This window comes from Branchiostoma floridae, chromosome 13 (genome assembly GCF_000003815.2).
Source record: "Branchiostoma floridae strain S238N-H82 chromosome 13, Bfl_VNyyK, whole genome shotgun sequence".
In the NCBI taxonomy this organism is placed as follows: domain Eukaryota; kingdom Metazoa; phylum Chordata; class Leptocardii; order Amphioxiformes; family Branchiostomatidae; genus Branchiostoma; species Branchiostoma floridae.
Genome location: NC_049991.1, coordinates 20,617,447 through 20,632,677, shown reverse-complemented (window position 1 = coordinate 20,632,677; position 15,231 = coordinate 20,617,447). Strand labels below are relative to the sequence as shown.

The following is a 15,231-nucleotide window of genomic DNA, read 5'->3' as shown; positions in this document are numbered from 1 at the left end:
TCATTATCATTTTTATGACTCTTAGACAACCTGGAAAACGATATCCGTTATATCGATAGCAGTCTCAGGGGCAAAAAAACAACAGAATTAAGGATGTATCACGTATGGCAACACTACATTGTGACAGGAACCCGACAGTAAGGACACTTCTCAGTGAATGCAGATAGATCTCGGGGTCCCCAAGGTAAGCCATGACGGTTTGTAACAGTGTGAGAAGATATTCATGTTGTTAGTGACCATTACTGGAAGGGATAACCTAAACAAGAAAGGAGAGGGCGAGTGTTTGTATTGCAAACTATGGCATGCTGTTTAACCGTGAGAGTGGATGAACGCTTAGCACGTGCTAAATTTCAACATGAAATGATTGAATCTACATTCTAACTAAGACTAGTGTCAGCACATGCAGAACTAGAGATGTCTTGCCTCACATCTGTGGTTCTGTGAGGTTTTACATTCTCCTGTATCCTGCATAAGAGGCACCAAACCCACCAGCTATTAACAATGACTCTGATCTCTACTGCTTTTGTCTTGCAGATAATCACGGGTATCCAGACCCAGGGCCTGTGGGGAGGGACGGTGCCAGCCTATCGCCTCTTGGTCTCTGATGACGGCCGGAAATGGACCAATGGTAGCGAGGTAAGTATGATACATCGCGACAAACGTCTAATACAAGAAACATCTCGTTACAGGTCTTTAACATGTATCTAATGGGGGAGAGACAATGACGTAACGCTTTACTAGTAATACAAACTAAAATATATGATATGCCATCTAGAATGAGTCTAACAATACATCGACATAGATTAGATGCGGTTGACGCTTTCATTATTTAGTAGGTCTAGCGATAAACTCTTGTGGAGATCAATGAACAAGCCGCTTGTTCCGTGCATAATATCTATCTTCTGTCAATCGACGAGCTCACGAAGATGTAAAGGCTTGTAGGACCTCAAGGTAGATTCCTCTCTACCGTATACAGCAATGCGTCTGTTGTTCCAGATACTTGAAGGAACTACGGACGGCGAGAGTGTCTCCGAGGAGGCGCTCACACCGCCGCTGGTCACCAGGTTCCTCCGGGTCGCGTTTGCCACAGCTGCGGATCTCCCCCGGCTGAGACTGGAACTGCTGGGGTGTGAGCAGGCTCAACAGTTTCAGGGTACTTGTACGTATCTTTACAATGCCCTACGTTAGATCCATTGCACATGGACTGCACCATTCCATTAAATGCGTTTCGAAACGCATGTTGAGAGACACTAAAACTTAGCTGGAATTTTGAACATGTTGTAGTCTAAAAAGCTGAACATTGTAGGTTTAAAATTTTAGCATGATGTCGTTAACTCCTTGAAATGGTAAAACCCACGTGGGAAACGAATGACTCTTTAGATTGAATACGTCGATGAAGATTAGACATCCAGGTAATGAGATATGCCAAAAAGCAGTTACTCAAGCAGCAGGATATCATTTGGGAAATGGTCAAACGTTTTAGATAGGATCCACTATCTTTCGTCAGTGACACTGGGAAGATAATTGAATGCATTCGCTGTTTCCACGTTGTTTCCAGACGCACCGCAGACGTTCCTCCACCAGCACGGCCCACCTGCGCACCTGCCGCCGTGCGGACCGAACCTGCCGCCCGCCCAGTCCGAGGGGTACTTCTACCGGGACGTGTGGTATGTAACAGTGGGGTTCAAGTACCACCTACCGCCCTTGCCAAATGGCTCTCAGCTTTTGGCGACATCGGTAGCGTGCTGGGTTTGTAATCTGACGGCCCCGGTTCGAATGCCGGGAGTCAGGATATTTGTATATAGTGTTTCTTTCTGTTCTACTCGCCCCTCTTGTTTCACTGGTTTCCACACCAGCCCTGGAACAGGCTGGAGGATCCTAGAGATAAACGACTACTAAACTGAAGACACCAAGCGCTTAAGCCTTTTGGCCGAATGGTTTAGCGTCTGGATTTGTGAGCTGGCGGCCCAGGTTCGAGTCCCGGGAGTCAGGATATATTTTTTTTCTGCCTGTTTCTACTCCCTTCCTGTTTCAGGTACTCCGCGGCCTGCCGGGCCGCAAGCTGGCTGACCAGGCCTGACGTGGCGACCTGCCTGCGGAACAGGACGGTCCTACTACAGGGGGACTCCACGGGCAGGCAACTGGCGGGCGAGCTGGAGTCGCTGCTGGGAGGGAGGGACCACTACCGCTGTCAGGACTACAAGGAAGAGGTTCTTGTTCACATCTGCTTAAAGTCTAGTCTAGCTCCAGTTCGCTTTGTTGATCGCATCCGAACAGGATATGATTTCCCAACTTTGATATTTCAAAATTGGTGGTCAGAAGACATGGTAACCTACAATCCATAAACAAGGATTAATTGGCTGAACCTAAAAAAATGAACAGTATATAGTATAGATGGATGACTGCAGTTTGCAAGATGTCGTTGGCTTGAGGAATGAATCCACTCTACTATTTACTTAAGAAAAATTAATAGGACACACTAAAACAGACCAGGATGGAACGGTATTGAATAAAATAGAAAATAATAAACTGAAGCAGCTTAATCAAGAGAAGTCAGAGACTTGCTCCGTAAGATGTACTTGTAAATTCTACAAGGTGGAGGGCCGGTACCCTGAGTCGCTGAGTCTGTACGTGTGGACCGGTCCGATCTCGGTGTGCCGGAAACTAGACCGTAGGGTGGTGCTGCAGTTCCGCTTCCACCACTTCCCCGTCCGCGCAGGTAAGCGACGGTCGCCTATGCACGGCATTCAAACTTTCATGAACAGCGTTTGCAGTTTTTGAAGTACTGCGTATCTGGTGCGTTACGCCTATAGGGGCAGTTACACCGGCAGCACAATACAGAATCTGATGTGTTGCGTCGTAGAGCGGCTATACTGGCAGTACAGAGCAGCTGGTGTATTTACAACCGAAGGGCGGTTATACCGGCTATATAGACTTTGAAGCTGTATACTAGTAGTATGAAATATATTTGTGTTAGATTCAACTAAGTAGCCTTGGACTAAGTTTTGGCGAGGATAACTTAACCCTTCACGTTATGCTGTGTCCACTCAACTACGGCCTGTTCACCACAGGTCACCACGTGGAGCTGGCAAACCTTCGCACGATCGTCCACGAGCTGGACACCATCCGTGCCGGCGACAACCCGGTCGTCCTGCTGTCCCTCTGGGCGCACTTCACGGACGACCCGATAGAGCAGTTCGAGGCACGTCTGTGGGCCGTTCGGGCGGCAATCGTGAAACTGCACGGACGGGCTCCGAAAGCGTTGGTCCTGTTCAGAAGCCCGAACGTACGGGACCAGTTATACCTGTCCAAGGTGCTGATGAGCAGTGACTGGTTGGCGTACGACATGTGGAGACGGCTCAAGGAAATCATGGCAGGACTTGAGGAGGTGGCTTTCTTAGACATCTGGGACATGACGGCCTGCCACCACTCAGTCCGACAACTGCACCCGGCCAAGGAAGTTACCACCAACGCTATTGCCCTCATGTTGTCGTACGTTTGTCCATTGGAGTAAGGAAGGCAATGGATGGAACTGTTGCATATGCAAGTGCGTCCACCAAAATAGAAAGAGGCAAGTGTCAACTTCATTCAGAAAAGTTTTAAGAGTACGTATAGACTGCCGAGGAGGTTACCACCAACGCTATCGCCTTGCTGTTGTCGTACATTTGCAACCTATGGACTGCTAAGGAGATTACCAACGACGTTACGCTATTGAATTGCTGTTGTCATACGTTTGCCCGTTATAGCAGGAAATTAAGTGGGTGGAACTGTGTTACTATAATATGCAAGTGCCTACACAAAGATGGAAAGAGGCAGGGTCAACTTCATTCAGAAAAGTTTTAAGAGCAACGTACAGACTGCTTTGAGGTTACCATCAACGATCCTTGTTGTTGTCATACATTTGCCAATTGTAGTAAGGAAGGCAATGGATGGAACTGTTAGCATATGCAAGTGCCTCAACCAAGATAGAAAGAGGCAACAGTGTCAACTTTTTTTCAGGAAAGTTTTAAGAGCAACGTTTAGACTGCCGAGGAGGTTACCAACAATGCTATTTGCTTGCTGTTGCCGTACATTTGTCCATTGGAATTGGGAAGGCAATGGATGGAACTGGCCTGGCCTCAACCAAGATAGAAACAACAGTGTCAACTTCATTCAGAAAAGTTTTAAGAGCAACTTATAGACTGCTTTGAGGTTACCATCAACGATCCTTGTTGTTGTCATACACTTGCCCACTGGAGTAAGGAAGGCAAAGGCAACTCACTGTTAGCATCTGCAAATGCCTGCACCAACTTTTTCTCAGGAAAGTGTTTGAAATTACCTCTTATAGATAGAAAGGATTACTTAATGTTAAGCATTGTTGACGCCAACGCCGTTTCGATGGCATTGCTAAGGACAAGTGGACTAAAGAGAATGCAATTGCACTTGGAGAATGCCACCTACCTCAGATTTTACATTTGTATACTGAAATCTTTACATTCCTCGTTGAGTATGACAACTTGATTTTACTTATTTTTAGGTCAAGAAATCTTGAAAGTGAAATACATAGATAAACTCGAAAGAAAGGGTTTTCCCATGTTTATTTACAAAAGATGCAAAACAAGAAGAGATAAACATTGCAACACCTGTTACCTGAGTTACAAAAACGAACCTGTTATCCACATGAGAATATGTTTGACTACAACCCTGATGCAGAATTACTCAAATACCCAACATAGTGTACTGCCTAACGGAACTGTGTTCCTTATCACATGGGGTATGCACATGTAGTTATGTTTGAGAATGGAAATATTCCCTAAATGGCAACAATCTTTTGATGTTCTTCGTTATATCGTGGTGTCAGCGTTTTTGAAAATACAAATGTGTAAATCTTTGATGTGTCTGTACTTGTCTTGGCTTTGTTCACTTTCATCAAAGGGAAAAGGAGTACGACCAACATTCACAGATACCCAAACAAACAAAAAACTGGAATGATCTCATCTCAACCACACGTTTTTTGAATTTAACGAGAAAGTCTTCACTTTGCCACAAGCACAAAATTAACTTTGAAGTCAGTGATTTGGAATGCTTTTGATGGATGACACACATCCTATGTAGTGTGAGTATGTGTTAGTTTGAGTATGCATATACATACATAGCACAAAGTACTACAAGATATAAAAAGCTACACCAAGTTCCTTTCCGTTTCTCATAATGCAGATACTGTGATTAATAATAACAAAAAATATATTGTGGTCGATCATACCAAAAAAGAGCAAAAAAAATGCATGAAGAAATAAAAAGTACATAAATGCAACTTTTGCATGGCTGCTTTAAAGATGCTCTCTTTTTCTTGTTAATTTTCTTGGAAAAAAATGTATGTCTTCGATAGAAAGTCATTGGTGTGCATTGATGACATAACGAATAGGGTTAAAAACAAGAACTTCAGCAACAAATAACTCGTTTCTTTTTTCGAGGCTTCTTCAACCTCCCTTTCCACATTACCCTAGACTTGTACTAAGGTGAAAGTAACATGCAAACAAACGTAACCTCCTTAAGTACGAGTTTAGTCACCAGGAGTCTTGCTGCTTTCAGCAACAATCTTGCTTCTTATGCAAGTCACAAGACTCTTGGCTCTTTGGCACGTCTTCCTTCCCTCAAAGCTTCAGTTCTCCCTACAGAAAATAGACAATGAGAAGAAATGTTAACTTAAGGTGCAGTAACACAGGTGGGTAACACTGACATACCAGCTGTGCATCACACCAAAAGGTGGTTATACCAGCAATTGAGCAGATTTGAAAGCAGAAACTGGTGCATCACGCTGATGGGCAGTCATACCGACTATACAGAAACAGAAGATTATGTGTTATGCTGAAGGGTAGATATACCGACTATACAGATGCAGACGTTGATGTGTTATGCCAAAGGGCGGTTGTAGCAGCCAAAGGGCTGTTGTAGCAGGTATACAGATTCAGGTTGAAATTATGGCAACAAAATAAACTAAATGTGTAGTAGATGCAATGTTCCCATGCTCTCCTAGTGTCTTCGTAAAAAAAAATGGATACAAGTCAAAGCTGTGCCTTCACTGGTAACATTCACCCCATCATCCATTTCTTTTTCCTCATTCAAGTGAGCATCAAACTGTGTCCAAGAACAGTGTAAAACATTGTTGATGCACATGATTGATTGATTGATCGATAAAAGAAAAGTCTCACCCCAGCCCCAGGTCCTGTAGTTGCTGAGTGAGTGAGTGCATGAGTGAGTGAGAGAATGAGAGACAGAAAGGAAGTCTCACCCCAGCCCCAGGTCCTGCAGCTGCCACTCCAGCTCCATCAGCTCCGCCTGCAGAGCTGCCTTTGTTTGAACCTTCGCCTTCTGTGGGGCAGGGCAGAAAATTAATGAGTAAGATCACTTGTAAACCAGAGTGTAGTACAGTAGGAGGTGTGGATGTTCTTTTGTTTTTTTTTAATACTGCTATGACGAGTTTGTCACAGAGGGAGTAATGTAAGAAGTACGGACGGACAACAAAGAAACACGTCTGGATGCTTACAATTCCTGAACTCAACTCCAATTTTTTTCTAGAATCAATTATTAGAACGGCCCAAATGCCGCACCTGCAAACTGACACTAACGTCGTTGTCTCAGACGTTAAACGGCCATCACCTTAAGAAATAGGTGCTACCACCTGGCCACTATTCTCCAGAACAGAAATACGATTAAGATATTTTCTCTCTCGTCTTAGAAATACTATAATACACCCATTCTCACTGTACAGCAGTACCAAAGACAATCAGTCACTAATGGAGATCCTAGTCAAACCAAACCAATCTACTCATGTCATGTCCCTACCCCGTCCCTACTTAGTACGTAGGCCAACACATGTAGCGCTTTACACGAGAAGAAATTTAGTAACCTGTAACTGCTGAAACATTCAGCAGAATCTACCTAATCAAAAAGGCTTCAAACAAAGATGACTTGTTACAATGCGCTATACAGATTGGGAATTGTGCCAATCACTAGCAAAAAGTTAAGACATACCTCCTTGTCGCTGAGCTGCCTCCCCTGGCCTGCGTTAGCCTCCAGGGAGGCGATCTGGGCTAGTTTCTTCTGGAGCTTGTAAAGCCTCTTCTTCTTAGAATCACCTACCTTCTGTACAGGGTGAACAGGTTTATAAATTATGGAGAAGACTGATTTTCTTTTAGTTACACATTCTCCTACACAGAGACATCCAACGATGCCAGCAAACCGCATCTTGTCTGTACTCTGCTATCTCAACTGATACCATCAGTTACTGTGTGCATCGCCACAAACCAGCTGTCAGCCAATAAATAGGCCTTTCAGTTTTCAAAAGGGATCTCGCATATATAAGGGAAAGCTCATTAATATTTATATGCAGGCGGTCAGGAACTAATGGTAAACGCGAACATTTTTCCATGGTTACTACGACACTACTGTGCATGGTGCTACCACGAACTTAAAACCACAGCGAAAAGTCCTTTTTCCCGCTACGGCAAAATCAAATGCATTTAAAATATTAAGTCAAAGATGCCCAAACAGAATATAAACCCACCTCGTCGGACAGGTCAGTCTGTGAGTCGGAGGCAGAAGAAGAGGGGGAGTCAAAGCGGGGAGGGGGGAGGGGGGCGGAGTCGCTCATGGCAGGCCCTCCTGCAGCATGGGGGCTGCTGTGGCCATTTGTTGTGCCTTCCAGCTCAGGTACGCTCCCTGTGGGGATAATGAAAAGAGAAATGAATTCAATTCATTGTAAAGAGCAAGACATTGTTCAAGAATTCATGAAAATCTTTACTGTATATAACATGTAGGTAGCAGTCAAAACTCAAACTGAGGACAAAGCAGGATGCTTTTTCGTTCAGGAATGGGTGCAAAACGGCTCGCTAGTATCATGTTTTATTAATCCCTTTTGTACCCAACTTTAGAATCAAAGGATAGAAGCTTACATGTCTGCATGGCACACTGTGAAGACGATTCAATGATTAGTTTGCGCTTGATACTCTGAAAGCCAGGAAGCATTCTACAACAAACGTGCACTTGAAATAAATGGCTTTTCATTGCATATTTTGTCTAAAACTAGCCTCACTCACTTACAAGTAAGTCACTATTTGGTTTATCATCTGTTTTCCCTATCTCTAGCTTAGGGTTAGACATACATAAATGCTGTGGCTAAGTTCTGAAAAAAAAATCTAATATTTTCCTAAGACCAGGTACAAATCTGCCAAAGCTACAGAGTTCTTGACATAGAAGAAGAAAGCCAGTTTTTACCATTGGAGCCGCTCCTGGCCGCAGGGTGCCCCACGGCTGGCTGGATCATCTGCCTGTACCCCGACAGGCCCCGTCCGCGCCCCAGGCACATCAACAGCTCCGCATCGGACAGGGGCTGGGTCTTCAGGGGGGCCATGGCAGCCGGAGACACCCCGGTGCTGTGACCGTAACCGTTAGCTACTGCATGGGTGGGTGCCATCTGTCCCATCGCTGTATTGGTGCTGTGGCCATTCGTAACTGCTTGGTACTGTGGCATCTGTGGTATTACAAAAGAACTTTATTGCAAGACAATATGACGATATAAATTGACCTCCATTGACGATATACATTGACCTCCATAGGTAGATAAATGAACAGGACATGATAATATCATATTGTATATCTCTGTTTACGCATTTTTGTGGTGATATAGTAAATGCATTTAAGTTCACAGGGATTTAAATTCATGGTAGCAGGAAAAGGGACTTTTTTGCCATGGAAAAATGTTTGCGGTGGTTTTAAGTTTGCAGTGAAGTGGTCACCGTGAAAACTGCGAACATTAAACCACGAATGTTTCTGCATTTACAGAAGTGGCCAACGGTAAGCACCTGGGTGTGTGGAGCTGCTGGCTGTGCAGGTGGGGCACCATGCCCGTTGGTAAGGCTCTGGGGAGTCTGGCTTTGGGCTGCTGCGCCAGCCTGGCCATTGGTTAGGATCTGGTTCTGGCCTGGTGTGCTGTTGTGGCCGTTACTCATCGGCTGCTGTTGGGGAGGCGCAGCAGCCGATGAGTTCCCGAAGATGTTGGCAGCAATCCTTGGTCCTGGAAGGAATAAAATATAGTCAAACATGTGTAACTGAAAGAGAGATTTTAAGAAGTGTTGATCCAGTTTGGCTCACTGAAAAATTAATCTTCCTCTGGCAGTGACAGGGAAGACAGACACTATGTACAGTATTTACAGATTCACTGAAAACAGAACAGTGGGCTAAGGCTTAACCATTTCCAGTAACGTGCATGTTGGGTGAGCAACACTGCAGAAATTGAATTCACAGTTTCTACTACTAGTTGCAGAGGCAGGGCCGCTAACCACTCAAGGGGCTTAGGGTATCCAGAACTAAGTTCAATAGTCTAAGCACAGGGGAATTGCAGGAAAAAAACAGCATGCAGAAGAGGAGATATCTCCTGTGTGTATCATACCTTTTTCCCAGACAGAGGTTCTAATGTTTGTTGCTTCTAAACTTCCACAAATTGTTTTGGAGTCTACAGAATATGTAATACAGTCAAGCAAGTTTGTATGGCCCAGGTACGTCAGGATTCCAAACTATGTCTTGACAAGATCATGGATATATACTTCAAGGTCAGGGTAAAGTTACCTACCTGGCCTTTTGATTGGAGGAGGCCCCGCTGACCTCTGACTCATCAGGAGGCCCCGGCCGACCCCACCCATGCTCAGGGAATACGTCAAGTTATCTAGGGACAGCAAGAAATAGAAACAGTCAAAACCAGTCACTCGAGCATTGCAAACATTTATGATTAAAAATCTAAAGATTAAACACATTTATATCCGCATACTTGATAGAAATGGAGATATCTAAGATATGGAAAAAAGGACTTCGAAGTGGATTATAGCACTGTAGTATATTCATTAAGTAACAAAGCAGACTGACTTCACCCCAAATGACAGAAAATCCAGAAACTGTCGTGAGGAACATGGGGTAAACATACACACACTCAGAAAAAGAAACAAATACATACATGCACACACACACAGACACACGCACACACACTCACACATCCACATTGACAAACACACACAGTGAGACACACACTCAAGTGCACACACAGACACACACACACACATTCACACACAAACACGAGGTAACAACCAGACTGACTTGGCTGAGCCGGCTGGATGCCATGCTGGACTGCAGGTTGCTGCGGAGGAAGGCAGGCCGCAGCACCAAAGTTCTGGGGGATCCTCAGTCTGGTGGAGTTGGATCCGCTCGCCTGTGCTGCACTGTGGTAAAGCACATCACAGAAATGTTCAGGTGGGAAGGAATGTCTTACAGGGAAACGAATAGGTAAGAAATACAATCTTCCATAGAAATTCAGTAGAATGGAACTCACTGCATGTATTACAAGTGTTAAAGATTTTAAAAGTAAGGAGGTCTAATTCAGTGCAAAGGCCTATTGACAGGGGCTTATTGCGAGGCTCATTAACTGATGTCATACCAACAGGTCTGAATGTACAGTTCCCCATATGGCTGGCAGAAGCGAACATGACAGCGAACTACTACCTGGATGGTGCCCAGGCTAACTATCCCTTACCTCTCCGCTGCCTTCTTCTCCTGCTCCCTCCTCAGTTTCCTCTTGTAGTTTTTCTTCTGTGCAGGAGTCATCCTACAGCAAATAAAACACAAATATTTTTTTTTTTAAATTCCGCTATGACTGGCAAAAACAAAAACAAAAAACTTCTGTCTATCCAAGCCAATAGCACTAGTGCTAAATCTACTAATAAATTGAATATGTAATGGTACAGGGACAGTCCATTCTTAACTAAGATAACACAAGATTGAGAGCCGTCTCCAAGCTTGCTTCTCCTTGAGTCCTTCACTACAATCAGTTTCAACTTTATAGGAATACATTTTTACTTGCTTTTGGAAGAGAAGTGAGACTTACAAGGCGAGGTCCTTGGCAGTGAGTTCCTGTTCTGCTTCCTGCTCCTGGTGGGACTGGGCTGCTGCTGCTGCCGCTGCATTGTGATGTTCTGCCTCTGGGTGGGGAAACACAAGGGAAAACTATTCAAATACAATTCTATCACTACAAATGGATACAAAACAGAGATTTACTGCCAGGCAATTTGAGTGAGTCTTGTCACTCTTGTTCAGTATCACTAGAATAAACAGGTGCATTTACACGTTCTGTGTTTACATGGATGAGGACCTTTATTGTGCAGGCAATGGGCACTGGCCCTATAAGGCTGTCCAGAGGAAATGTCATAGCATACATCGGAACCAGAATTTTTCCAAGGCCATTAAGGAATGCAATCTACAGACACTTGACTTCAGATAGGCCCCTGACCTTCAGATCACATGATCTTCAGATGGATTTCACCTTCCTTGAGACATACACTTGACCTAAGACTCACCCTGTTCCCAGTTCTCCTCTGGAGGAGGGGCCTCCCAGGAGTTGTAGGCTGGGACAGCAGTGCACCCCTTGAAGTACCCTCCATCCTGGTCCTCAGTTTCTGTAAGGTAAAGAATTCCATCATCTGTAAACACCATCACCTGTGAGTCATACCCTTGATGAAGAAATGTTAGCATGCTGTCAAAAATTCCAACACCAGATTCTGACGACAGAATTGAGATACAATTCTTTGTTCCAGGACACCGCATTTTTCACCTTATAGCACAAATTGAATTGAAATCTGATTTTTTTCGGGTGGGCACTAGTAGCTTTTAAACTTGAATAGACACATTCATTGTCAGTCTGTCCTCTTTCATATGCTACCTGAAATTTGACCCCAGCCAGGCAAGAAGTTGCACAAATCTTTAAGTAACACAAGTATAAAACAACACTATGTATTCCACATAATCTTCAGTCCCAGCCCTCTGGCTGGTACGACAGACGATATGGAATACAAAGTGTTGTATTCCAATAACATAGTGTTGTACTCCAAGACAAGAAGATACAAGAAAATGTTTAATCAAGGAAATGAACAGCAGAGCTACTATAAACAGAACCAGACTATCAGGACGTACCTTGGCTTGTGTGAACATCCAGGACCTTCCTGTCGGGACAGTTCGCTATGTGGTGGCGATGTTCTCCGATCGGGACAACGTGGCGGGCGTTGAACGGACAGGTGCGCATGTCGTTGTGGGCATAGTTCTGTGGTTACGATTGAAAGGTTGAGTATTAGTTCAAAAGTTCATCTGTGTTGGCAGAAATCATTCTGAAACATTTGGTTAAACTCTAATTTTGAACAGACACATGTACATTGGACTGACTTAAAGTGAACAGTCGAAAACCTTCTGTCTACTCTACTTTATCCCCAGACAGATAGCTAGACAATCTTCTATGATACTGCATGCCATTGGTTATTCCAGGTACCAGTTTTGAACTTCATCTTCACAATAAGTTCATTTTAACCTTCCTTTAAAGAACAGCACAAAGGAGGATAACACCAGTACCTTGTCGATATTTATCGCACAAGATTAGCAGACTAATAAGTGTTACCAATCTGGTGAAGGCTGTCGGTTGCTTCTTGGAGCCCAGGTTAGTTCCAACTTAATCTCCAAGGAGATCCTACAGTGGCATAAGATAGTACCAAACTGGCCAAGGAGTGTAGTCTGTAAACGGTGTCCATTTGTAGCCTCAGTAGCGAAACACACTCCTAAGCCGGCTTTTGATACTATCTTATGCTACCGTAGGATCTGCTTTAAGTGCTTGGAGAATAGCTCTAACTCACCCTTCGACACTTCATGAGATGGCAAGGCATGCGTGAGGCCCGGATCTTGTGGTTTGAGTCGTACGGACACACAAACTCCTCCTTTGGATCTACCACATCCATGGTGTTGTACTCCCCCCAGGCCCTGACCATGGATGAAAAAACTGGAAAGTAACACAAAACTTTGTTTTTTCACTCACCCTGCGACACTTCATGAGATGGTAAGGCATGCGGGAGGCTCGGATGACATGCACGGGGTCGTACGGACACACAAACTCTTCATTCGGGTCCACCACATCCATGGTGTTGTACTTTCCCCAGACCCTAGTCATGGCTGAATACCTGACGAGACAACAGAAATAACACTATACTACACCTCCATTTTCATGCAATAAATTGGAGGTGATCAAATCTTTTCTCTTTGAAGTCTTTCTGTAGAAAAAGTTTGATTCACAAGGCCAGAGCTGTCTTCAGCAATATTTTTCCACCCAACTCATTGTTTGTCAATTTATAAGTTATTATGAGCTTATCTCTTACTCAAACTGAAAGCTTTTTTTCATCCCAACAAGTAATTTTTTTTGTCTAACAAGGACTGAGGAAGGAGTCCTGAAGTCAGCTCTGAAATGTATTGGCAACATGCGGTACCATACTGCAAATAAATAAGTTAGGGAGTCTTTGAGAAATCATATCTAGTTTTCTGCATTTGGGTCAACTTTCTATTTATAAATACTTACATATCAATGATTCAATTTGCAATTTGTGGAAATCTTAAATCTGACAATGATTAAAGAATGCTCCTACTGAAATTAACAGGCAAATTGCCTGTTAATTTTAGTTTTAATTTTAGCATTATGCTAAAAAATGTACACAGGGACAATATCGGAAGAAACAAAAGTTGACAGCTTAAATATGGCCAAATTTTCCTGTTGTTGGGTTCTAAAATCTGGAAGTAACCATCAAACAATTAGGCAAAAATTAACTCCAGATGACACATAAACACAAGGAAAGGTGGTTTCCTTTTCCTCATCAAATCATGCTTCGTCAAAAACATCATTCGTCTGTAAATTCAAACTGAGAAAAGATAGCATATCTATATTGCCATTTATATAACAACTGAGAACTGGACATCCAAAAAAAGTTGGTGCCATATTGTCGGGTGTATAAAGATACTAGTAACGTCCTATAAAGATAACATACTGTCAGTAAGTAATTTACTTACTGGCAAATATTCGGGCCAAAAAAAAAAAAAAAACGCTGAAAAATCTTTTTCGGGGAATAAGTTCATCCAATGTTTCAGGCATAAGATAAAAGGCCACAAACAAAACAAAATTGTGAGCTTTGAAACTCACTGACGGAAACTTTTTTGACTGTAACAAAACATTCCTTACAATGACAATGGCGTTAAAAAATGCAAAGCTCCATAAATCACTTAGCCAGGCCGTGCCAAGATGCATAAATTTTCGCCCCCCTCCCCAAGTCTTTCCATCTGTGGCAAGCTTGGCTCGTGCAAGAACTCGGCTGGAGCGATGGAAAACAAAAACACTGACTAAAACTCGGCTCTAAAAGTTACAAATATCCACAATTATTACCTTTTTACCAGGAGAAAAATGCTAGTGTTACGACTCACAGCTAGGTGTTTTTTTCTGCACTCTGTGACAAGAGGAAAATATTTTTCTGACTTCGGTCCCGCTCCTCTAAAATAACAAACTTTCTCATCAAAATACCAACCCCAAAACAACAATTTTACAAAACAAAATCCTTACCCTGTGTCCCTGGATGCTCAAGGAAGGGGTGTGGTAAAAAAGCAAACTCAAACAATTGGCAAATTGGGTAAAATTCAAAGAAATCCTGGAGCTTTTCAAGATGCGTGCGCCGCCTCCAGCAGTTCTTGGAAATCTGACAGGCGAGGTCGCGGTGCTCGGTGTTTCTGAACGCTGATTGGTCAAAATATTTTCCCGTCAGTGACGTACGAAAATAAATAAACAATTTACTGAGCTCTGATTGGTGGAAACTAGCAAAACTTTGGGTGATGTTCCAGGAAATACAAACAGTGGCACAAATGAGAAACACATTCACCCCGTTCATACTAGGATTCGCGTATCCGGATATATCCTGATTCGTGGTGAATCCGGATTCGCGAACCCTGGTATGAACGGTCCGAATCCGGATCTTTATGGGATATATCCGGATACGCCGAATCCACATCTGGAGGTGGATTTATCCGGATTCGCTGCGGGGTGAACCCTGGTATGAACGCAATAGGATTCACGTATCCGGATTCACTGTCGGATCTGACTTCAAACTTAACTCTTAAGTAGCGTTTGCCTGGTGTAGCATGGTAAGGATGAGGCAACGGGCTGCGTAGTAGGTGTTCGCAGGTACGAACTCCTGTTCTAAAGAACATTCTAGAACGGTCAGTTAAGAATGAAGATCATTTTCAAGTTTTCTAGTAAGGTGTGAAGACGTGTACTTGTAGCCGTGCAAACACTCCTTCATTTTGGTTGCATTTCTTTACTTTTCTACTGTTCATTTCGGGCGTTGGCATCATCTA

At 43.5% G+C, this 15,231-nt stretch overlaps 2 protein-coding genes across 2 annotated transcripts; one reads left to right on the top strand and one right to left on the bottom strand.

The window, feature by feature from the left end:
* The first annotated feature begins 1,711 nt into the window (after positions 1-1,711).
* LOC118428645 (NXPE family member 3-like) lies at positions 1,712-4,036 on the top strand. Its single transcript, XM_035838753.1, has 4 exons — positions 1,712-1,737; positions 2,036-2,210; positions 2,539-2,719; positions 3,072-4,036. The coding sequence occupies exons 1-4, from the start codon at positions 1,712-1,714 to the stop codon at positions 3,512-3,514; spliced, it is 825 nt and encodes a 274-aa protein (XP_035694646.1). The 3' UTR covers positions 3,515-4,036.
* Positions 4,037-4,558: 522 nt separating this feature from the next.
* LOC118428644 lies at positions 4,559-14,601 on the bottom strand. Its single transcript, XM_035838752.1, has 14 exons — positions 14,444-14,601; positions 12,881-13,022; positions 11,995-12,121; positions 11,382-11,480; positions 10,913-11,006; positions 10,562-10,633; positions 10,129-10,250; positions 9,611-9,703; positions 8,844-9,055; positions 8,257-8,512; positions 7,547-7,701; positions 7,015-7,125; positions 6,272-6,351; positions 4,559-5,651 (listed from the first exon to the last, which is right to left on the bottom strand). Exons 2-14 carry the CDS (start codon positions 13,010-13,012, stop codon positions 5,642-5,644), a joined length of 1,563 nt encoding a protein of 520 aa, XP_035694645.1. The 5' UTR covers positions 13,013-13,022; positions 14,444-14,601; the 3' UTR covers positions 4,559-5,641.
* Positions 14,602-15,231: the final 630 nt, after the last annotated feature.